Source organism: Nomascus leucogenys, unplaced genomic scaffold, assembly GCF_006542625.1.
Source record: "Nomascus leucogenys isolate Asia unplaced genomic scaffold, Asia_NLE_v1 Super-Scaffold_258, whole genome shotgun sequence".
NCBI classification, from domain to species: Eukaryota; Metazoa; Chordata; class Mammalia; order Primates; family Hylobatidae; genus Nomascus; species Nomascus leucogenys.
The window spans coordinates 5,391,685-5,417,222 of NW_022095769.1; the positions used below are offsets into that span (position 1 = coordinate 5,391,685).

The 25,538-nt window shown below is 39.9% G+C and overlaps 1 protein-coding gene across 8 annotated transcripts in view; it reads right to left on the reverse strand.

Moving 5' to 3' along the window:
• Positions 1–25,538, reverse strand: part of SYNRG (synergin gamma) — a 91,334-nt gene that overhangs the window by 18,695 nt on the left and 47,101 nt on the right. For 6 of the 8 annotated variants that reach the window (XM_030807985.1, XM_030807982.1, XM_030807980.1 and 3 more), the window contains 7 exons: positions 24,748–24,866; positions 24,470–24,532; positions 16,392–17,336; positions 5,247–5,840; positions 3,657–3,820; positions 2,562–2,615; positions 1,689–1,785 (listed from right to left, as the gene is read on the reverse strand). In XM_030807985.1, coding sequence (XP_030663845.1) covers positions 1,689–1,785; positions 2,562–2,615; positions 3,657–3,820; positions 5,247–5,840; positions 16,392–17,336; positions 24,470–24,532; positions 24,748–24,866 — 2,036 coding nt within the window. The remainder of the gene's footprint in view (positions 1–1,688; positions 1,786–2,561; positions 2,616–3,656; positions 3,821–5,246; positions 5,841–16,391; positions 17,337–24,469; positions 24,533–24,747; positions 24,867–25,538) is intronic. The other 2 variants (XM_030807987.1, XM_030807986.1) reach the window with 1 other exon arrangement.

Here is a 25,538-nt window from a genome sequence, read left to right on the forward strand (position 1 = left end):
AGAATCTAAATGTTAGTAGCATCACAAAGTAATTAAGAAACATCTCACCCCTCTGAATCTGAAGGTCTTACAAACACTTTGACTTCACTTATCTTTATACACGTAACAGGATGCAGAACAGTTCTTTTCCTATGGTCTCTAAATTGTGGTTGAACTCTTGAAGCAAGGATGAGAGGTGCTAAGTACCTCCACATTCTAAGGACAGCCACCAGACACATCCCTAACCCCTGCGATGTGACAGTCACCAAAGACATGACCCCGACCTCTCTAAGTGAACACTGGAGGAACTCCAGGGGATCTTCAGAGCAGGGCCTCAGCAGCCCTGTGTACAGCACTATGGCTTTTCTTCTTCCTTCCCCAAGGGAGGGGCAGAAACTACTGCCCATCCTAAGCCAAGTGCGGGGGCTTCTAAGAGAATCTTCCATAGATACAAGGATACTAGGAGAAAAGACAGCTGCCGCATTTCCTGGTGGACATCTGCTTATGCAGAACTGTGCCTGTCTGAGCAGGAAAAGAAGACCCCGAGTGAGGTGGCAGGAGTAAGGCAGAGGCTACATCCCTGCACTCTCCACTCATCCAGCAAATATTTTTGAGTGTCAACTATGTGCAAGACACTGGATTAGGTGTTGGGGACACACCAGTGAACAAAACAGACCAAAATCCTTGCCTTCTTGGAGGTTCATTCTAGTGAAGGGAGACAGAGAGTAAAAACAACAACAAGTAGCTAGGCTCACGCCTGTGATCCCAGCACTTCGGCAGGCCAAGGTGGGTGGGTCGCTTGAGCTCAGGAGTTCGAGACCAGCCTGGGCAACATGGCGGAAACCTGTCTCTACAAAAACTACAAAATTTAGCTGGGCACGCGGTGGTGCGCACCTGTGGTTCCAGCTACTTGGGAGGCTGAGGTGGGAGGATTGCTTGTGCCTGGGAGGTGGACGCTGCAGTGAGTCATGATCACATCACTACACTCCAACCAGGGTGAGAGAGTGTGACCCTGTCTTAAAAAGGAAAAGAAAAGAAAAGAATAATAAGTAACATATGTAAGAAATTAAAGGTAATAGGGCTAAGGAGAAAATCCAGCAGAGAATGGGATGGGAAGTGCCAGGGTAGGGAGAGAGGATACTCTTTGGAGAGATGGATGCTAGGAAAGATTTCACTCAGAAGCTAACATTTGAGTAAAGATTTGAAAAAGATTAGGGTCCAGTGTGTGTGGCTCTGGCCATGGGCCAAGCCTGATCTTGGGGAAGGGAGGAACACCGAAGTGGACAGAGACTACACTTTCACGTTGGACTGACACATCGAATTGCTGCAGATGGCCAGGAGGTTAAGGACTCTGTGGTGTCATTAAGCGGTCGAGAGAAAGAATAGAGAGTATGGTAAGGAATTGATGGGAGACAAGATGATTTTATTTTAGTGCATCAGTAGTTCAGATTCTTTGATAAACCAGTAACACAGATATAATTTTACATTTTTGCTATTACGTATATAACAAGGATGAGGAAACTTAGCCATAGAGACTTTTTAAGTCCAATAGTTTACTGCCTGTAGCTTGAGTGTCTTACCCACAAATGCCGATGCTTCTTACTGAAGTCATATGTAACTTGAGAGATCTAGCTTAAAATAATTAAAGGGAAAACTGAAAATAATGCAAAGTGCCATCATTTTCAATAGTAAAATATGAAAGAACATACCTAATAAATATTCCATGCCTTGAGCTGACTGAATTACTTCTGTGCAAACAGAACTACTACTGATTCCATTTAAGGTATCATTTGCCTTCTTAATGACCTACAAGAAATGAAATCACATCACCTTACATAACTGAGAAAAGTCATTGCAAATCAATTTACTATTAGTAGAAAACCCAACCGAAAAGCCAGGAGGTGTCAAAAAATCTCATTTTATCCTTGAAGAAACAATCCTCCATTTCTTTGGAAGAGAAAATATGGTTTTTTCCTTTTGTTTTGTTTTGTTTTCTTTTGTTTTGAGACAGAGTCTTGCTCTGTAGCACAGGTTGGAGTGCAGTGGCAAGATCTCAGCTCACTGAATCCCCGACTCCCAGGTTCAAGTGATTCTCCTGCCTCAGTTTCCTGAGTAGCTGGGATTACAGGCACGTGCCACCACGCCTGGCTAATTTTTGCATTTTTAGTAGAGACAGGGTTTCACCATGTTGGTCAGGCTGGTCTCAAACTCCTGACCTCGTGATCCACCCGCCTTGGCCTACCAAAGTGCTAGGATTATATGTGTTGAGCCACTGCACCCGGCCAAGACTGGTTCTTTAGCTTAAATATTATTTTGATTTAGTCAGAGTTAATGAAATCACTTTGTTATTTCTTAAACACAATGACAGATGAGGGGATGACTGACACATGAGCCAGTCTGCTATTTTAAGTGTGAAAGAAGCCTCACCTAAGATGCATGACTTCCACAGAGTTATACTTTGCCCAGGGACATCCAAGTAAGGCTCTCCTGAAGTTTGCCTCTGTCAATTCAAATGAACCAAGAAGGCAAAAAGGCACAAGAGAGCACTCACATACGTGTGAACGCGAAAGTGACATACTCACATTCAGGGCGCTCCCCAGGCATCTCTGCCATTCATATGCATATCTCTCATTTTCCTGTGAATTGGATAAAAAGAACTGGGTTAAACACGCAAATCTGGAATCTTCTACTGATGACTGTCAATTCGAAGAGCTTGGAGGACTTTCCTTTTTATTACAATCACTCTAGTTCAAGCAGTTTATATATATATATATATATATATATATATATTTTTTTTTTTTTTTTGAGATAAGGTCTTGCTCTGTTGCCCAGGCTGAAGTGCAGTGGCATGATTTCTGCTCACTGCACTGGATGCAAGCAATCCTCACACACAGTTATAATGCTGTGTGTGAGGACGTGGCCCATGTGCACATGTAACAAGGCGTAGGGAAAGGTGGGAAGTTAAGTGTGTTGACCATAGGAGGAACACAGCATGGCACTAAGATGCAGCAGACAGAAATAAAAAATTCAGAATATTTTCTTATTTTTTTTTTTTTTTTTTTTGAGATGGAGTCTCGCTCTGTCGCCCAGGCTGGAGTGCAGTGGCGCGATCTCGGCTCACTGCCAGCTCCGCCTCCCGGGTTCACGCCATCTCCTGCCTCAGCCTCTCCGAGTAGCTGGGACTACAGGCGCCTGCCACCACGCCCAGCTAGTTTTTTTGTATTTTTAGTAGAGACGGGGTTTCACTGTGGTCTCGATCTCCTGACCTCATGATCCGCCCGCCTTGGCCTCCCAAAGTGCTGGGATTACAAGTGTGAGCAACCGCGCCCGGCCAAAAATTCAGAATATTTTCCGTCTCCTCTATTTTGAGGTTTCATGAAGACAATAAAGTCTAAGTGCTCGAGAAGAATGACACAAACACTGCCATCCTTGTGAAGTCCCATGAATAGTTTTGGTTTTAGGGTCACTGACTAGTTTCAGTGGGTGCCACACCTGGGAAATGTTTTCACCCAGGGCTAATGTTACCCTTGCCTCACTTTAATTACATAGTTTATGTCTGGTGCTTTGTGTCTTTCTGCCCCTCATTTTCCCCACGTGAAAGCTGACAGCATTCTTTCTTGGGGCCCTGTGTGCTTGCTGGTCTGTTACCCACCCCCTGTAGAAAGCTCTCCTCTCACCTCCACCTCTCCCGTCAGGTCTTTGTACTTGTCTCGGATGACGGGCAGGGCGGGCTTCTCATTCAGAGTATTGGAACGGTCTCTGAAAGGCTGCTCCAAAGCCGGAGAAGGAGAAGAACGGCTTATTTCTTTATCACCGAGGCTCAAACTCCTCTTGTGTGATCCTGGGAGAAGGGGATAATACAGTCAAAGGTTTTGGCTACTCACCTTAGTTCAGGCAGAGGCTCTTCCTCGCTACCACAACCCTCTTCTTCTTCTTTTTTTTTTTTTTTTTTGAGACAGTCTTGCTCTGTCGCTCAGACTGGAGTATGGTGGTGTGATCTTGGCTCAGTGCAACCTCCGCCTCCTGGGTTCAAGCAATTCTCCTGCCTCAGCCTCCTGAGTAGCTGGGACCATAGGTGCACACCACCATACCTGGCTAATTTTTGTATTTTTAGTAGATACACAGTTTCACTGTGTTGGCCAGGCTGGTCTGGAACTCCTGACCTCAAGTTATCTGCCTGCCTCCGCCACCCAAAGTGTTGAGATTACAGGTGTGAGCCACTGCGCCCAGCCCACGACTCTCTTCAGATGCTTATGTCATGAGGCATTCACAAACACATTCCTCATTCATTCTTTCTGGGAAGCTACATGTTAAATCCTTCCTACTGTTCTCTCTTGCATGGTTTCCCTGCGTTTCGTTTTCAACATGACTCTTCTCTGATCTATCACAAGTCTTCCATAATGCTCAGTGCAGAATCACTGGAGCCTGGAGAACAAAAGCACCTTTCTAAATATCAGTATGTAAGAGTTGTGTGGCTTTTCCAGTCATTTGTTATGGATTTGTAACCAAGTTCCTTCATAGGCTCTCAATCCAGCTGAAATCAACAATCCCTTCTGTCAGGATGAGATTAAAGCAGAAGAGGCAAACTCAAATGCCTTCAGAGACCAGGCAAGTAAAGTGAATAACTTAAGTAGGTCCACTGAGACAGGAAGCGGTGGGGATTATGGCAGGAGAGAGAGAATGACCCACCTATAGGGAGTGGTGCTCTTCGGCTCCAGCTGCCAACATACGGGAGTGCAGACCCACTAGTGCCAGATATTATGACTTCTCAAGAAAACATGGAAATCCAGATTGGGAAATCTCATGTCTTTTAAATACTGGCAATTACTTCGTACTTAAAAATCTTTCATGCGGGTCAATGTGATATGCAGGCTGGATGCAGATCCCCGGCCCCCACATTGCAACCTTTGGATTAAAAGACATTATCTGTGCCCAGGGAACATGAGCGGAGCTAACGTGCCCACAAGTGGCTCAAATCCATTTATCTGGCTCTTTGAACACAGCACACCTCTAACTAAACAAGCTAATGAGCAATACCTGCATGCTGTGCTTGTTTTTAGCCCATAAAGCAGTTATCTGAGGGATGCTGATTTTGACTCCCGTCTCAGGGAAATCTTTATTATAGCTATCTGTAATTTACCCTGATCTCAAAGATTAGAAGAATCTATTTCCTGCTAAACCAGGGAGCAACATTTTATTCTTAAGAACATCTAAGATCTCAGTGGAAAAAAACCACAATAGTAAAATCTACCTTGGAAGCTACTCACCTTGAACAGAAAGGTCAAAGGTTGCCAGCTCACTTTTGATCATTTCTTCACTGGATTTCATTTTGCTTTGTGAAGTGGCTACTAAGAAGTCAAATTTGCTGATTTTGGGCTTTTCACTTTGAAACTCTCCAAAGTCATCGGAACATTCGTTGGGGGTTTCTTGAGAGGCGCCACTTGACGCTGGGCTGGGACATGTGGCCTCCTGGCTCCGTTCAGCCGTGGGCAGGTCCTGTCTTGTGAAATCTTTATAGTCTCTGTTTTCATATTCCTTTTGCTCACTGGTCTGAGGCATCGTGTCTTTAAAACTGGCAAAAGCTGGGAAGGTGGTCTCTGGAAGAGCATCTTCACTTGCAAAGGTCGTTACTTTGGAGAGAGATGTCATGGTGATGTTTTCAGAACTGCCAAATGAAGTCTCTTTCTTTTGAAGAATTGAGGTGGCTGAGGGGGATCCACTTCCTGCTGAGAGGACAAATGGAGAGAGTTTTCTGCCCTGAGTTGCATCATCCCTGTCTGACCAGTCATAGCTTGTAAGTGTGCTCACTGCAAAATTGCTACTGTAGCTTCCAAAAGCAGCATATTTTAAGTCCTCTATATCTGAAAGGGAAGTAAGACCCCACAATTAGAGGCAAGCAATTTAGGCAAAATGCCCTAAACTCTGTAGAAGCAAAATGCCTAGCATATTTATTAGTTTTATACTATGTTGAAATTAGCTAAATTTAGAGTTTGTACTAAAATTAAAAGAGTTGGGCTGTAAAATCTGATCTTAAAAAAACCCACATTAGCCTTGAGTTGGCATTTACATTTAGTTACCAAGAACCATTTTCTTTGGCTATAAAAATTACTAAAAAAAGACAGGAGGTTCATCTACCAATGTATACACTGTTTGACATAAGATTAGGGCCATTTAATAAATTGTTCCCTTATCAACTTAAAAATGTACTGATATTCCTTGCCTAAAACATGTCTCCCTTGATCTTGACTTTGTTGGAAAATGTGCCTTTAAAACATGGTCATGTGAAATGCACATGGCAAAATAATTAAAAGTTGACAGTTTCTCAAAACTAAAATGAAAATAATGTCATCTAACTTTTAATCAATTATTAGGGTTTCTGTCATAATATTATCAATTATTAGGATTTCTGTCTCAGGCAATGCCAAATATGAGATTTTAATCAAGCAATTACTTACCTAGTTGTTATTTTGGTCAAATTGGACATCATATTGCTGTGATGAAGTATGAGGAAAGAAAAATCAATCTGATCTACTTTAGCCCTTATAAAATACAATAAAAAGATCTGGGTCCTGTTGGGCTCCACTTTTTCCTTCAACTATGTATCTACTCCCCATTTAAAACAAAAAAGGAAAGAAGAAAAAGAAAGAACTGCTGGGGCAGACAACTGATTTTACAAAGCATTCTTAATATATAGTTAAGTAATTTAAGAGGTAGCATAAAACAGCATGAAGAATGTAGGTTTTTGATTTGGAAAGACCTGAGTTCAACTCTGCTACCTACTATTTGTATGACACTAGGCAAATGATTGAACATTTCTGAACCTCAGTTTGCTTATCAGTCAAATGAGGAGAAGACCGTGTACTTGGAAGGACTGTGTTATGACCATCAACCATGATCATGTATGTGAAAGGCCAGGTTGGCGCCTGGGGAGCAATACATAATAGCTAGTGTCTGCTCAGCATAGGTACCACCAGCCTCAACTTGACAGTTAATTGCTGCTTTAGGGCCTACAGTGGAATTTCAAAGCAAAAATGAAAAGTCAACTCAGCATTTTAGTGGTGTTAGTAGGAGAAAAAGTTTCTTGCTCATTTTCAAAAAGCAAAACCAGCCGAGACTGAATTAGGCTGGTGTGGAGAAGTGGGTTGATATGCATTTAGTTTCACTGTAGTCACTGTACATGAGGCAAGAAAACCAAATACGAGACTCTCCCTCTGACAACCATATACATGATTTACAAGGAAAGTGCTCAAAAGCTTTATGACCTAGATTTTCAGAACTAAGTCAATAAGTGAACCGACATGGAGTCATTCTTCTCTTTCATTCACAGCAATACTGCATAATTTATGAGGGGTAAGAGGCTCCTGACATTTCCATAGCTCTTCTAATGGTATAATCCAAATCTCTCTTTTTAGGAAAGGGGTACTAATAATAAAAACAAAAAACACTAGCCGTACAAAAAACCAACCAGCAAAAAGCAAACAGCTTTCACAAAATGATGGCATATTTAAAAATTCTGTAGTGCAATGGTACCCTTCAATGTGGTTTATAAAACAAGGAAAAAACGATTCAGGTGAAAAGTTTTTTTATTTTAATTCATTTTTTGAGATGGAGTTTCATTCTTGTCACCCAGCCTGGAGTGCAATGGCGTGATCTCGGCTTACTACTACCTCCGCCTCCTGGGTTCAAGTAATTCTCCTGTCTCAGCCTCCCGATTAGTTGGGATTACAGGCACCCGCCACCACGCCCGGCTAGTTTTTGTATTTTAAGTAGAGACGGGGTTTCACCATGTTGGCCAGGCTGGTCTTGAACTCCTGACCTCAGGTGATCCACCCATCTCGGCCTCCCAAAGTGCTGGGATTACAGGCGTGAGCCATTGTGCGTGGCCTCAGGTGAAAACTTTATAGTTTAGAATGAATGGAAAAGCCTTTAGCCTAAAGCTTTCTTGGTCTTTTGCTGTAGTGATTTTTTGTTTTTGTTTTTTTTCCCCACGATTTAAAGGGACCAGAAGGTGTCCAGACTCAAATGAGGTGAAATTCAATCAGCGGGTGATGCAGTTAAATACAGGACTATTCTTGGAGGGATACATTCAGAAAAATGTTTCATAATACAGATATTTTTATTACTAGGCCCTACGAAAGCGTTTTGGGAAACTATATTAGGAACTGCTCCCAGAATCTTTCCTATTAAAAGGTTAGCAGGCCGGGCATGGTGGCTCACACCTGTAATCCCAGCACTTTGGGAGGCTGCGGTGGGTGGATCACCAGAGTTTGGGAGTTCGAGACCAGCCTGACCAACATGGAGAAACCCTGTTTCTACTAAAAATACAAAATTAGCTGGGCATGGTGGCGCATGCCTGTAATTCCGGCTACTCAGGAGGCTGAGGTAGGAGAATCACTTGAACCCGGGAGGCGGAGGTTGTGGTGAGCTGAGATCACGCCATTGGACTCCAGCCTGGGCAACAAGAGCGAAACTCCGTCTCAAAAAAAAAATAATAATAATAATAATTAGCTGGGCGTGGTGGTGCGTGCCTGTAATTCCAGCTACTTGGGAGGGTGAGGCAGAAGAATCGCTTGAATCAGGGAATCAGAGATTGCAGTAAGCCAAGATGGCACCACTGCACTCCAGCCTGGAGACAGTTTGAGACTGTCTCAAAAAAAGGAGACAATTTTCCTAGAAGCAAATGATAAATTTAATGAAAAGATAGCTCCAGTTCAAACACTGTAATCAAGATATTACTATGGTAATAAAAAGATCTTTCTGTGCAATTATGCAACAAGCAAATGTCTTTTAAAAAACTAAAATGACTAATATAATCAGGTAAAAGGCATTACAGGGAATAAGGGATTGCCTAAGCTGAGGCATTTTTAAGCATTTTAAAAATTTCAGGAAATCTTATTTTTATTAAAAATGATACGCCTGTAACATCTTGCCTTTTGGAGCAACTCCCAGAAAAGACTAAATGAAAGACTAGAAAAGCAAATGAAAGACTTAAAAAGAAATATTTTATACTTAAAGTGAAGAGTAAATATATAAGAGTCACTAAAATCAAGCCTCAAAATTGAGTTTTAAATTTACTTTTGCTTATTTGTTGGCTATTATAGTGTGAAAAAGTAATTTCGTAAAGTGTAATTCATTTGAACACAAGTACTGATGGTACATAAGGAATGTGAGACAGAACACCATGCCCCTAAACTTACAATTTATAAACAATATAATTACAGGGCAGTATGTTCTGGCATAGCAAATATATGTAAACCATTTTCTAAGAAAAATGTGGTACATCAGTTCATTGAAGGTAGCTTAAAGTAAGAAAATTCTTCATTTCCCCTGTTAATAGTTCTACATTTCTAAGCAGTCCAGTTATAGGTATTATTGTATAATGGTCTTAAAAATATTAAAGATTATGTAAGACCTACAACATAAGTGATAGAAAAAATGATGTGGAATAACCCACATTTTAGTTTGTAATCACTGAAGCTAGTATAGATGGATGTTCAATTTGATAGCCGAATTCTGAAAATTGCAAGAGAAAAAGGAAAAAGAAAATGGAGAATGAATGCAATAAAATGAACAGAAAATCACTATGTATTTCCAGTTCTGCTGCAAAACTCCTAGGCTGTGCTAGGTTGACTGCATTTGCACACAGATAATATGCCAAATTGTTGTTTTAATGCATACATCTGTTTGCAATCAGGGATGTCCTATTACAAAGGCCAAATAAATAAATGTATACGATCTGTTTTCCATCATGGATCTCAAATCAAAACGCATATTTCTTGCTTATGTTGGCAAGTAACCCTATCAGTCTCTTCCATAACCTCTATTCAAATCTCTTTTGAATGGATGTTGTACATGAAATCAGGGTGTTTTTTGGAACAAAGAATGTTGGCTGCTACTACAGGACACAGACAGCCAAGCTCATTCCCAGGGACATTTGCTAAAGCTGTTAAGTATATGCCCAGGTGAGGAAGAGTTACTGGCTTTTGAAGGAGTTTGGAGAAAGAAGAAAGGAGAAATATGTGCAAATTCCACCATTCTCATTTTATATAGCAATAAAAATGTTCATTGGACTAAGAAAGAAATATATTTTAATTTACAGCACTGATTTACTCTAAACTTCATTTACCAAAGCAAACCGTAAAATACTTGTACATTTCAGTTTCTCTCTACCCGGGGCCCTAATCTCCCTTAGTCCCTATTCTATCTTCGATCTACGTATGAGATCAGTTATATTCATATTCTCTATTAACTAAAAAACCTGGTTTGTGTCGTATCAGTCTCAAATACCGAAGAAAACAGGAATGAAAGTGATCACAGTATAAGTGACAGGCTGAAAAATGCTGCTGTTTAATTGCCTTCCAGTGTTTTCTAATCTGTATGAAAATTTCCTCTTCTTCATTTGCACTGACTCACACAACTCTATGGAATAAATTATATCCACACTATCTATAAGCACCTTTGGGTTTCTGTGTGTTTTAAGTTCAAAAAAGAAAACTGGAAATCCTGTGGATATTTTAAGTTAGACGAAGACAGAAGGCCAAGGAATGGTGTCAGGATACACAGTGGGACTGCCCCTGGTTATCAGTAAAAATCTCATCAAAAAGACACCAAATGAATACAGAAGACAGGAAGTGCAACTGAGGCCTTTTGGTTCTTTGCATTATTTTAGGATTTAGCACAGGTTTTTTGATATTGCCAGTGTTCCCTTCATGTTCATTTGCTGCTTTTTTTTTGAGACGGAGTCTCGCTCTGTCGCCTAGGCTGCAGTATGAGTGGCGCAATCTCGGCTTACTGCAACCTCCGCCTCACAGGTTCAAGCAATTCTCGTGCCTCAGCCCTCCGAGTAGCTGGGATTACAGGCACGAGCCACCACACCTGGCTAATTTTTGTATTTTTAGTAGAGATGGGTTTCACCATGTTAGCCAGGCTGGTCTCCAACTCCTGACCTCAGGTGATCCGCCCGCCTTCGCCTCCCAAAGTGCTGGGATTACAGGCGTGAGCCACTGTGCCCGGCTGTCATTTGCTACTTCTAAAAATCAGCAGGGATTTTGATGTGAACAACAGAGTGACTACAGAACAACAGATACATAGGTATACTTTCTCAGGCACTGATACATGAAGTGAAGCACTAACCATGTTACTTGGCATTAGGGTAAACAAAACAGTATTTTTTTTGTTTGTTTAAACCTATAGCATAGAATTCTTCCAGTCTTTTTTGCAAAAGAAGTTTAAGTCATTATATTAAAACTACCTCCCTAAAAAGTAATGTTACTTTGGAAATATTCATTACTCAATTTGTGAATGTATGCTTTACACACAGTTACATTCAGTCATTTTCTGCAGCCTGCTCAGATAAATGCAGAAAAGAGTTAAAATAAAGCAGTCCTACATGGACTAATCTAGCATTACAGAATTCCATTGACAAAGAAATTCCTCAGCCAAAGCCATCAAGAGATTGGTTTTATAAATAGCACGGGAAAATCCAAAATAAAGGGCAGCTGGCATTATCACTACATGGAAGCTACACTAAGATCTCTTTCTTTCAAATTTGTTAGGAGCACGTATCATAAATAAAATATAATGCATTTACACAAGGTTTTTGAAACCAAGTATTATTCAGCTTTTTAAAGCAGTATGCTCTGGAAAATGCTGTATTTTGAATGGCAGGCCTGGCTTTCCTCAGAGTTAAGCTAAACCTCTATATGCAACTTTTCTTTCTTAAATGGCATATTTAAGACACTACAAGTGATCTCTTAGGAATCCTATTCAAAATCTTCATCTTCTTCTAGGCCGGGTGCGGTGGCTCACACCTGTAATCCCACTACTTTGGGAGGCCGAGGCAAGTGGATCACTTGAGGCCAGGAGTTTGACACCAGCCTGGCCAACATGGTGAAACCCCATTTCTACTAAAAATACAAAAATTAGCTGGGCATGGAGGCAGGCACCTGGAATCCCAGTTACTTGGGAGGCTGAGGCAGCAGAGTCACTTGAACCTCAGAGGCAGAGGTTGCAGTGAGCCGAGATCCAAGATCGCACCATTGCACTCCAGCCTGGGTGACAAGAGAGAAACTCTGTCTTTAAAAAACAACAACAACAACAAAAAAATGGGCACGGTGGCTCATGCCTGTAATCCCAGCACTTTGGGAAGCCAAGGGGGGTGGATTACCTGAGGTCAGGAGTTTGAGACCAGCCTGACCAACATGGAGAAACCCCCATCTCTACTAAAAATACAAAATTAGCTGGGTGTGTTGGCATGTGCGTTTAATCCCAGCTACTCAGGAGGCCGAGGCAGGAATCACTTGAACCTGGGAGGCAGAGGTTGCAGTGAGCCGAGATCGTGCCATTGCACTCCAGCCTGGACAACAAGAAATGAAACTCAGTCTCAGAAAAAAAAAAAAAGAAGTCTTCATCTTCAGTGATTTAATTGCCTTCCTTCCTCAAATTCTAAAAAAGAACAAAGAATTAAAGCCTCAAAACATAAGAATACAAAATGTAAACCATGGAAATATCCCCTTTTCCCAGGGATTTTATTGCTTTGGGGTTTCTAATCTGAAAAACAGTAATATTCTCAAGGTTTTTTTTTTACGGTTACCATACTCTAAAATGGAGAAAATATTTTCCATGTTTGGCCTACACTTGTTGCCACATTTCATTGGTCCTTCTAGAAAATGTTTTCTTAAAAATAAGAATGGTTCGAACCTTACTTTGTTAGACACACCCCCTAAAGTAACATGTTTTAAGAATTTGCTTTATGTACTATGAGTTAAAAAAAAAAAAAAAAAAGGGCTGAGGGTTGCTTCATCATACAGAACACATAACTGCAAACCTAACATGCTCTGCAATTAGAGGATGGAGTACCCAATTTTTCTTTCTTTGAGACAGGGTCTTGCTCTGTCACCCAGGCTGGAGTACAGTGATGTGATCACAGCTCACTGCAGCCTCTACCTCCCAGATCAACTGATCCTCACACTTTAGCCTCCTGAGTAGCTGGGACTACAGGTGCACACAACCGTGCTCGGCTAATTTTTGTATTTTTTGGTAAAGATGGGGTTTTGCCATGTTGCCCAGGCTGGTCATGAACTACTAGCCTCAAGCAATCCACCCACCTTGGCCTCCCAAAGTACTGGTATTACAGGTGTGAGCCAGCGTGCCCGGCTGAGTACCCAATTTCAAACTCAAATCAAATTCCATCCTGAAGACTTCCTGTTACTAATACAGAACACTTTCCATTATGCAGATTATCAATTTAAATACAGTTTACATTTACTGTGCTCAGAAGTCCATTTCAATATTATTTGATGATATATATCTATCTAATAGCTAGTTATTAGATATATATTAGATATATATCTAATAACTAGCTATTAGATAACTAGATAGGTATAGTTAACTCCTTCCACAACACTCAACTCTTAGGTCTTTTTCCCCACCTTCCCCTTCTCTTCTCTTCAATGTAATGCCTGGTAGAGACAGATTCTCTACAATAAAATATGATCAGTTTCTTCAAGAGAAGAAACTGCAATAAATGTTCTTTCTCCCTATCATGTAAAGTAGTGTAAGGTTTACTCTTATTTAAGTTTAAAGTTATATTTCAATCCAATGCCATGTTAAAAACTTACATTAATGGAATTATAAGAAACAAAAGCTAAAATGTACCAATAGTTTCTTAGGAGACAAGTGTTTGACGAAACAAAACAAAAGGGGAAAACCCTCTAGTCTCAGGATACTATTGCTTTCAACTTGGTATCAGCCAGGTATTTCTTTGGTCTAACCCTGAAAAAGTACAAATTACACACATCCCCACACTTTCAAAATATGCCAAAGAATTATTTATTAACACAAGACTTACAGATCACAAAAGAGAGTGATACAGAAGAGCTGGAAAAGAAGTCATCAGAATATGCATGCAGATCAGTATTTGCAGAGGAATACACTAAAGCAAATTCGAAGGCACATTCACACAGAAAATGTCTAAATTGAAAAAAAGACATCAGAAAAGCAGCCAAAAAAAAAGGGTGCTAATTAAAATACAAAGATTTTCAATGTCAAAGAAGAGCTACTTTACAGATAGGTAGGTAGGTAGCTACAGAAGTCTTGCTAACCCTTTGAAAATGTCACAGATGAGGGTCAGCTCTTGCTGCCAATAAAACCATATGATTTTAATGACTGCATGTCAAGATGCTTCAGTGCCACAGATTAAATTTAGTCAGGGGGAAAAAGCAGCCTAGTTGAAATTATATGCAGCAAGGGCTCAAAGGGTTAAATGTAATAATATGCAGAGAAATCAGGCAATGTTATCAGTATTATCTACCTTCCATACAAAGAATTATAGCAAGAGTTAAAAGAGACAGTATCCCCTTCAGAGTTAAGTTAGGGCTTCTAAACAGGATTAAGGTCCACAGATAGCAATCTACCAGGTTTTATTCTTTCTTCATCAGCTCACTTCTTATTTCTCCAACATGAAGTACCTTTAACCCTCAAACTAAGAGAGCAAGAGATACTGTGGTGAACATGAGGATAAAATAAAACTATATTATTTTGAATAAGTCCTTGCCATTTACCCTCTACAATACATTTATGCAGCAATTTTGCACAACAGCAATATAGCGCATTGGTCAGACATCAACCCCTTTTAACAACCGCTCTAAAGGGATACTGCTCCTTTCTGACAGGAGGTTTACAGATCAATGGGAGGAAACCATCTGCTTTTAAGAATATCCTCCAACTGAAGAGAGTTAGCTTGAACATTACAGGCTCCAAGCTGGGGATGTTCCAAACATACATAAAAGAACATGAGCACAGAAGATTATTTTAACAGGTCAGTAAGAACAAGCTTGGTCAAAAAAACCAACCTCCAAATGAAATGGGGGAAAAAAAAAGACACCCCAAACCCGGATTAGACTCATTTCATAAAGACATCTAGCTTGGCACTGTGAAAGAATATAGATTCACCTTCAGAAAAATAGTTTCTAATTAATAACTTCAGATTCCAAAAGGCTAGTATACATGTTATGAGATTTTTAAATAAAATCCAATATTGTTCAGAAGAGCACTTTGCAACCAACTGCTGTGGTTCAAGCAGCTCATACAAAAAAAAAACAACAACAAAAACCCACAATCACTCTATCAAACAAATAGCAAAAAAATAAGAAAATTTCTGAGGAAAAGTACAAAAAAAAAAAAAAAAAGAAAGAAAGTAGACAGTCAAGGGCACAGGAGCTCTTCAGACTGCCCACTGCATTTGAAAAATACCTTAGCAAGTAGCAACATGAAACATGCAATGTCTCTGCTAACTTGCTCCTGATTCAGCACCCTGTTTAGGAATACCTACAAAATTTCCATAACCAAAGGATGGATGCAATTTTGTTTTCCGACTTGCCAATTTGACATATGCAAAAGCTATAGGACTTTACAATTTCTGCCTGAATCTGTAGGCTTGGAAGTGTCTCACGTGTCCCCCCTAGTTAGACAAAACCAAACCCTTCATATGCATAATACATATTCTAGAATAATACAGTGATACTGAGATATTTCTCATTATTAAAAGGCCACAAAATAGGTTTATCTTTCTATATACATATCAAAAAACAAAACAAAAGAAAAACCAGGACACTTGGGAATCTAGTTTTTATGACAGAAGTTGAACTAGAGAGTAAATTGCTACATGTAAATCCACACAGAATTTAAAGAGGGCTCCCTAATAAGATGTTTTCAAACATTTTATCAGAAAGTTAGCAGTTACCCTATCCTAGCATCTACAGATTTGCTACAACTTCATATTTCCCGTAACAGAGTTAACACTGAAAACAGCTCCTGGATTCCACTGACAACACACACCCTCCTCTTTGCCAGGCCCTGACACACAGAACATTCATATATACACTCTTTCCTTCTTCTTCTCTTAAAAGGATGTGGCAAACTGCACTACAAGTGGTTAGAAATTTTTACTTTCTTGGCCTAACAAGAGTTAGTTTCTGTAAATCAAACAGAATACTATACTGGCAGTTGCTGTGTATATCCAAGAGAAGAAAAAAGGAGAGGGAAACACTGATTTTACTCACAGAAATGAAGGAACACTGCTGGCACTGCAAAGGTCTTTATCAAATTTCTGGCAATGTGAGGTTCACTTAGCAGTGACTTTTTATGTGCCTCTAACACCAAGCTGGTGCTAGATTTCAAAAATAAAAATATCTTAGCTACCCAATCTAAGTTCCACAGTAGTCATAGTATCCATATCAAGTATCCATAGCATCAAATTTAACACTGCTTTAAGGAGACTGGCAACAAAGAGGTTGATTATTAGAGATTCATAAAGATAAAGGGCCAGAGCCTTACTCATGTAAATCAACACCTGCAGAATCATCTTTGAAATCTACAACACCATCACCAGAGCAATCTCACCAATTCCTCACCTGCAGCAGGAGGATGCTGGCCACTAACTGTTGGTAAATCCAAAGAGCTATCAGACATGACATGCTTAAGATCTCCTCCCACATCAGCCAATTTCATGTCAAACTGAACAGAGAGTGCATCTTCAGAGTCCTCCTTGCCAACACTGCTGCCACCAATGGAAGGGAGATCCAAGGACTTCACTGATGCAGAGTCTTCTTTGGTGTGTCTGAAAGCCACTGCTTTCTCTCCCAGGGATTTGTCCGAGCTTATGGAAGAAAATTTACTGGAGTGGAAGTCAGCAAAATCATCATCACTTTTTCCTGAAGGAATGTTATCTTTTAGGTCTTCAACACCTAGTCCAGACCCTTCCAGAGAAAGTTGTCTGAAGACATCATACTTGGTAGACGCAGCAATTGAGTTTTGTCCACCCTTCACTGTGCTGCCCACGTTGCTGGTTAGAGGAACAGGACTGGGTTCCTCTTTAAGGGCAACATATTTGTCATCTGGCTTTTGCTCAGATGAAATAGAGCTATTACTGAAAGCCATAAAATCTGCAAAGTCATCCTGCTCCCCAACAGGTGCTAGACCAGAATATTCCCCAAAAAGGCTGAATTCTCCAAAATCATCAGCCAAACTAGAAGTTTTTGTTGATGCCAATGCTGTCGTAGTAGCAGCAGAACCTGTTGACTGTGGTGTGGAAACTGATTTTGATGTGCTAAACGCAGCTGAAAAAGACAATGGTTTCTCGCTGCTGCAATTAACTGAGGAAAACATATCTAGGTCTGCTAAGTTCAGAGGGTTTTTCGCTTGTGTTTGTTGTTTCTGTTGTATAGTTCCTGAGGGGAAGGATGGTGGAAAAGTTTTGTCTTTTGTCGGTGGCTCTAGTGGTGACACACTATCAGCTGTTTTAAAATCGGTGAAACCATCATCAGTTCCCGCAGATCTGAATTCTGCAAAGCTTTCTCCTGAAAGAAAAAATACCACCAAACAAATAGGAATGCTGAACTGAAAACCATATAATACACAGCATATTAAACTGCAAGCATAATTTTACTGACTTTTCTCCACTGACTTGACATTACGTAATAATGTTTACATAGTTTAAACCCTATGGAACTACACAGTTGTTTCCACACTGAAGTCTAGTGATACTGAAATAAATAGACATCAAACTGAAAGTACCTGACAGTACCATTTTCAGTTGCTCATGCTTTCAGTGTGGGATCTCTCTTAGCTCCAGATCCTACAATTGGCTAAAAGTACTCCTCTCACTTTTTGTTCCCACAGCTAGCCAGCCAAGCAGACAATACAATAAGAAATAGGGCTAGAGGTTCTTGAAGAGAGGCATATTAAAATAGTGGCCCTTTAAAGATAAACATGTTACCCATTAAAAAAATTAGAGGCACCAATAAAGTATTATGAAAAATCCTACCTCTGATATTCAGGATGTACAACACTTGGTTCAGCCAGGCACTTTAAGAATAACATTAGATACTATGTGGTCTTGTTCAAGCAAATGAAGGCATTAATTGGAAGGGAACTTTGATGAACATTTTTGAAAAGGTGTCTATTTATTTGCAAAGCATTCTAGGTGGGGCACATTGTAAAGCAGCTCCTCCCCATCGTCTCTAATAAGCTGAATCTCACAGAAAAAAAGTCTATGAGCACGTGAGCTTTTCTAGAAATCAGCTGTCTCACTGTATCAATGAGCACTTATTTTTATTTATTAAAATTCAAAAGGATTTGAATAAATACCAACTCTGTTATATAAAGTTTTGGAGGGTATGACTTAGACGACTTTAGTTTACATTATGCTACTCTGAGGATGGGGTAACTGACGGAATTGTTTATTTATTTTATTTATTTTAAATAAAATTTCTTTTGCCCATGACACAGCTCTCAAGAGATCCTGAGAAACATGTGTCTCAGAATTGTTTATTTTTATATTCTGGTTAGAGCGGGTACTTACACACTTCTCATAAATAATTAAACAGACTCAGTTAAGACATTGATAAAAATTTAGGCCTATGATTCTTTTTTTTTTGAGACAGAGTTTCATTATTGTCACCCAGGCTGGAGTGCAATGCTGCGATCTCGGCTCACTGCAACCTCCACCTCCCAGGTTCAAGCGATTCTCCTGCCTCAGCCTCCCAAGTAGCTGGGATTACAGCCACCTGCCACCATGCCCAGCTAATTTTTGTAATTTTAGTAGAGACGGGGTTTCGCCATGTCGGCTCGGCTGGTCTCGAACTCCTGACCTCCGGTGATCCACCTGCCTCGGCCTCCCAAACTACTGGGATCACAGGCGTGAGCTACAGCACCTGGCTCAAGGCCTGTGATTCTTAAAAGGTTTCTATATTCTTTATTATCATAGTAATGTTATCACTCAGGTACAGCATCAGGATGCAGATGATCTCAGTTTTCTAACAGTATCTGAAGGTCAACCATAAAATCCACTAGGCTATACCAGGTAATAAAAACCAGAGATAAACCAAATGTAAATATAGTTATGCCAAGGCCGGGCACAGTGACTCACACCTGTAATCCCAGCACTTTGGAAGACCGAGGCGGGCGTATCACTTGAGGCCAGGAGGAGTTCAAGACGGGCCTGGCCAACATGGAGAAACCCCATCTCTACTTAAAATACAGAAAAATTAGCTGGGCATGGAGGCACATGCCTGTAATCCCAGCTACTCGGGAGGCTGAGGCACAAGAATTGTTTGAACCTGGGAGGCGGAGGTTGCAGTAAGCCAAGATCCCACCGCTGCACTCCAGCCTGGAGGACAGAGAGAGATTCTGTCTCAAAAATAAAAATAAAAAAACAAATAAATATAGCTATACCAACCAACTCATTTATTATTTAAAAAAATGACTGCCATTTCTGGAGATTAAAATTAAGTAAATTAAAATACAAGCTTTAATTTCCTCATCCATTTTAAAAAATTACATTTCCCCTAAAAATGACATGTAAGAGCATATCAATAATAAAAATGTATTGAGAACCAAAATCCAATTCTTAAATTGGCATATAAAATAATGCAGGCTTAAAATATACTGTGCTTGGGCCAGGCACAGTGGCTCACGCCTGTAATCCCTGCACTTTGGGAGGTCAAGGCAGGTGGGTCACCTGAGGTCTTGAGTTTGAGACCAGCCTGGCCAACATAGTGAAACCCCATCTCTACTAAAAATACAAAAAATTAGCTGGGTGTGGTGGCAGGTGCCTGTAATCCTAGCTACTTGGGAGGCTGAGGCAGGAGAATCGCTTGAACCCTGGAGGCAGAGGTTGCAGTGAGCCGAGATTGTGCCATTGCACTCCAGCCTGGGCAACAAGAGCAAAACTCCGTATCAAAATAAATAAATTAATAAAATAAAAATAAAAATAAATTAAAAAAAATATACTGTGCTTGTAACAAGATATATACTTGGATACAGCAGATGAAAAAAAAAAGCACCAAAAACAATACAAGCTGTTTTTCCTCCTAACCTGAGATAGTTAACCAATTCACCAGCATAATTCATCAACACCAAGGAATTCATCTAATAAGAGAGGAACAGCATTCAGATTTCCTGTAATTTATATTTGTAAGACATACCACTAGTAAAATTCAAGTCAATTTCACAAACTGACAGAAGATGTAAAACTTTTAAAAATCACCCTAGAATTTTTTAGATAAGTAGTATCACTGATCATACTTGTATTATTTCTGAAAATGTAGAGGTGATAAGCAGCCATTTTTATCACAGCCTAAATTTTTAATGTGTTGCTTTGAAATATCTGTGAAATTGACAAGTATTGCTTTGTTTGTTTATTTGTTTTAATCACCACAGCAAACTACACTTACTGATGAATTGTAAACTTTTCCATTGGAAATGTAAGCTGGGTGAAAGGGCTAAAAGGAAATAAAAGCGGGTGGGTTTACAAAGGGAATTTGTTGGCAAATAAATTAGTCACAGTCAATGGAAGCTTGTCTATCAGAAGGCATATTAAGCATATTATTTCATGGTTAGCTTTTTGGTTAATGTCTACATACTTGCAAGTTTCCCTCTCTGTCACTTTTTAGACTCCAAAAATCTCAAAAAAGACCATTTTTTTGCTAAAACTTCAATAAAAATGTGTCATTTCTTTATATAGAACATTTCCTCATTTACTTTAATTTATGGCTTAAACTCTGGAGATGGAAAAAAGGAAATATTATTAAACTCTGTCATTCAGTAACCTAAGAAACCCACAGCTCTGAACAACACAATACTATAAAGATTCTTCATAAATTCTAAGATACTAACGTACTTTGACAAAGTCAAGCCAATGTATTTTTTAATGAGTATAAAAAAGATATCACACCATTTAGGAAAATAAAATCTATTCTCCTAAAATGCATCAAGTTGGCAACGCTACTTGGAAGACCTTAGAATTAAAATTAAGATAGGAATGAAAGCAAGTAAATGAAAATAACAACAATCTGGAACTTTGTTTAAAAAGTACTGAAATGTGGCTGGCCATGGTGGCTCACACTTGTAATCCCAGCATTTTGGGAGGCTGGGCTGGAAAGACTGCTTGAGGTCAGGAGTTCAAGACTAGCCTGGGCAACACAGCAAGACCCCACTGTGGTGGTGCACATCTACAGTACCAGCTACTTGGGAGGGAGGCTGAGGCTGCTTGAGTCCAGGAGTTGGAAGTTGCTGTGAGCTATGACTGCACCACTGCACTCCAGGCTGGATGACAGAGCAAGACACTGTCTCTCAAAAAAAAAAAAAGTATTGAAAAGGCAGGACTAAGGTACTGCTTACATTTTGGTGACACCACTGTCTTTTCCTATTGTCTATTACAGGAATACACATTATGGTCATTAATACCATATTACACAAAGAACCCTCATGTTAAACCATGTGCTCTTTACTCCAAACTTGTCTTGGCCCAAGTGTTGATGAAAGCATTGCTAGGTGTAAATAAAAACCTAACAAGTCAAAAGTTCCCCTCAGGTTTATCTCTGTTACTCCCACTGTGTATCTGATACAGGCACTGAGGAAGAAATGGCTATTACATTCTAAAAGCTTGGATAAAACACAAGAAAATATTTCTAGAACCTAACAGTTATAAGGGGCTGAATATTCTTATAAGAGTTGGGCTTTCCTTCTTTAAAGATGATTAAGCAATACAATTTCTACCATACCTACCTACCTTCTCTCCCCGACCCCTAGCAGAAGGGTGGAAATAAAAGATTGCTGAAGGATGTCCCAAGTTTGAGCATTCAATACGTAAAGATAGAATTGGTATTGTTCCCAGAAGGAAATTCTCATTTGAGTATACACATTTCATAGCATGCATAGTTAAGCTTTGGAGAACATATTTTGACCTATGGGTTAACTAAACCCTACCCATCATGTTTACAGTAGGATTTAACCACAAACATAACATCCAGTTTTTACATATATGACTCCCAAATAATCATTTTATATTCCCTTGTACTCTAGGTCTTACTATCAGAGATGGTAACCACACGTGCACATAAACCCCTCTCTCTTCATCTTTCTCATTAAATTACAGCCAATCTTGAAAATTTTGTAAAGTGGTGATTGAGTTTAACACAAGCAAAGTATAGTAACTGATCACTCATTCTTACTGGATTAGTGTGCAGATGATTGAGTATCAACGTCTGCATCCTTGAACATACTAAGTGAGCATTGTTTGGCTACTGCTTCTGTTTGAAATGATCCTGTGTTTTGGTTGTGGCCCGAGCTTTGAAGTGCTACTTGCCATTCCCTTTCTTTCACAGAGCTCTCACCGTTCTAACATGAAGGATTTGGTAAAATACGAGTTTGGTTGAGTCCTGCTTACCCCCACTTGGTCATCTTTGTAGGAATCCAATGTTTCATTGGTTTGTTTTTAAATTATTTTTAGCTGATGTTCATGAAGAAAAGTGAGTACCTATAACCATGCTACTAATGAAAGAAAATCCTAGCTAAGAAGGTGCATTTCTGTATGAGAGCTGTGTCATTACCATCCTTTGGGCTCTCTGCTGGAAGAGTAGAATCAAATCTTATATAGTGCCTTTTTAATTGTATGCTCTAGTATTATAGATGTAAGACAGTACTGTAATATACCTCTGTGAATGTATCTTGTACCTGCATTATGATATGTAGCAGTGACTATGCCTTAATCAAGTCATTTTTAATAATGTTACTCTAGAATGTTTTATCTCTAGAACATGATTGAAAGGCTAAAAAATAACAAATAATAATGGTACCAAGTACCGCAACAGCAATAGAAAAAAAAATCTTGAAAAGGAAAAGACTGGCCAAGTGTGGTGGCTCATGCCTGTAATCCCAGCACTGTGGGAGGCCGAGGTGGGCAGATCACCTGAGGTCAGGAGTTTGAGACCAGCCTGGCCAACATGGTGAAACCCTGTCTCTACTAAAAATATGAAAATTAGCCAGGCGTGGTGGCAGGTACCTGTAACCCCAGCTACTTGAGAGGCTGAGAAAGAAGAATCGCTTGAACCCAAGAGGTGGAGGCTGCAGTGAGCCGAGATCATGCCACTGCACTCCAGCCTGGTTGACAAGAATAAAACTCTGTTCCAAAAAAAAAAAAAGACTAGTTGCTGCCTTTACAGTCCGCAGATTGCTGTACTGCTAATACTTCAAGCAGTGTAGTTTGAGTATTAGCAGTACATTGTTGAGCAGTGTAATAAATCAGAGTAACCACGGCTCTCATTTGACAAGGGAATTTAACTTGTCATGCAAGCTTCCCATGAAAGGGAATGTCCTATCTTCAGAGGAAACTACACTGATTTGGAATTTGCCCTAAATTTTATTTTTACTGTGACCAGGCTGGGGTACAGTGGCACAATCATGGCTCATTGCAGCCTCGACCTCCCAGGATCAAGCAATCCTCCCACCTCAGCCTCTCAAGTAGCAGGGACCACAGGTGTGCACCACCACATCTGGCTTTTTATTTATTTATTTATTTTTTTTGTAGAGACAAGGTCTCACTATGTTGCCCAGGCTGGTCTCAAACTCCTGGGCTCAAGCCATCCTCCCACTTTGGCCTCCCAAAGTGCTGGAATTACGGGCATGAGCCACTGTGCCTGGTGTGCCCTAAATTTTAGAAAATAAATAATTCTCGATAACTGAAGCACATTTACCTCCTTGTAATTTCCAGAACCACAAGAAGTAATCTTATCCCCCTTCTACTAGATAATCCCCCATTTAGTACCTACCATTTTTTTTTTTTGAGATGGAATCTTGCTGTGTGCCCAGGCTGGAGTGCAGTGGCATGATCTCGGCTCACTGCAACCTCTGCCTCCCTGAGTTCAAGTGATTCTTGTGCCTCAACCTCCTGAGTAGCTGGGACTACAGGCATGTGCCCATGCCTGGCTAACTTTTTTGTATTTTTAGTAGAGATGGGGTTTTACCATGTTGGCCAGGCTGGTCTGGAACTCCTGACCTCAGGTGATCCGCCCACATCAGCCTCCCAAAGTGCTGGGAATACAGGTGTGAGCTACTGTGCCCGACCCTATCATGATATTTTTTAAAAACAATAGCTATTTTTTTTTTTTTTTTGAGATGGAGTCTTGCTCTGTCACTCAGGCTGGAGTGCAGTGGCGCAATCTCAGCTCACTGCAACCTCTGCCTCTTGGGTTCAAGTGATTCTTTTGCCTCAGCCTCCTGCGTACCCGGGACTACAGGTGCGCACCACCACACCTGGTTAATTTTCATATTTTTAGTAAAGACAGGGTTTTGCCGTGTTGGCCAGGCTGGTCTCAAACTCCTGACCTCAGGTGATCCACCCCCCTCGGCCTTCCAAACTGCTGGGATTACAGGCGTGAGCCACTGCACCCAGCCTAAACTCGGTAGCTATTATTAAGGTTTTTTGAATTAGAATACTTACAGTTTGAGTATCTATTATAAACATCACTACTATACCATATTGTTTTATCCATTCAGTTTTTTTCTCCTAAACACACACACACACACACACACACACACACACACACACACACACACACAAATAAAGGGAATGCCACTGAAAGAACCATCAAAAATCCCTTTTTTATTAAAAATGGAAATAATTTATCCTTCTGAGGACTCAAAAACTTACCTAAAGGTTTATTCTCTGCTGTCTGTTCGAGTTCTCTGAAAGCACTGTATTTATCACCAGAATCTATGATAGAAAGGACAGAAGCTCAGTTAATGTTAGGAATCTTGAAATCACAGCTCCAGGAAGTGAGGCAGATTGGTTTAACCAAACACTATTAACATGTGGTATATAGGCATTTTACATATTTGGCACAGAAGACCACCACTTAAAGATTCATACAATTTAAATATTATGCAATTTAGCATTCACAAGTTTATGAATTTACCAACTGTTTTTACCTCCAGGTGGAACAGTATTTTCAGAGGACTTGTCAGCTGCAATTCCTTTAAACACAGCATATTTGTCCATTGAAGGCAATGCTTTAGTTCCAGGAAGTGGCATCAACAAAGAAGGGGCACTGAAGGAAAAAAGAAACATATTTTGATGACATTGAATCCTTCCTTTATCATCTAAAAGGAAGTTCAAATTAAAATGGCAAACAGGTATTTCATTAAAACTCATGGTTCTCTGCTTTAAAAGTTAGAAACTATATAGTATACATATATACCACAAAGAAAAAAAAAGATGTCCTTTTTCAAAAAACAAAACAAAACAAAAAACATTACCCAATCATTTTTTTCTTGATTAAATGAAGAGGGGTCAGATCCATGCTGACTGTCTAAGCATCTCTTTAAGCCATAGCAACAACTGGAATGGTGTTGGAAGTAGATTATTAAAGAATGATGACTTCCTGCAATTTTAGCTTAAGGTCCATAAAACTGCAAAAGTGAACTGTTCCACATATGTATACTCAATGTTTTAAAATAAATGTTAACCTTAATATAAATTATTATCTTCAATGGGTTCAGAGTGCAGAGGTAGAAGAGTTAAGATAAAAATCTATTTATGAAATGCTGTTCAAGCTAAAATGTAAATTGTTTTTCTTCTGATTGTACTGCATTGCCTACTGGCAGAAGTGCATACATCTGATAAGCTGCCATAGAGTTAATACAATTTGCATTTTTACAAGGGTCACATCAGCAGTTCCAGAAGCTATCTTTGTAACAAAACAACAATCACTTCAAAATTA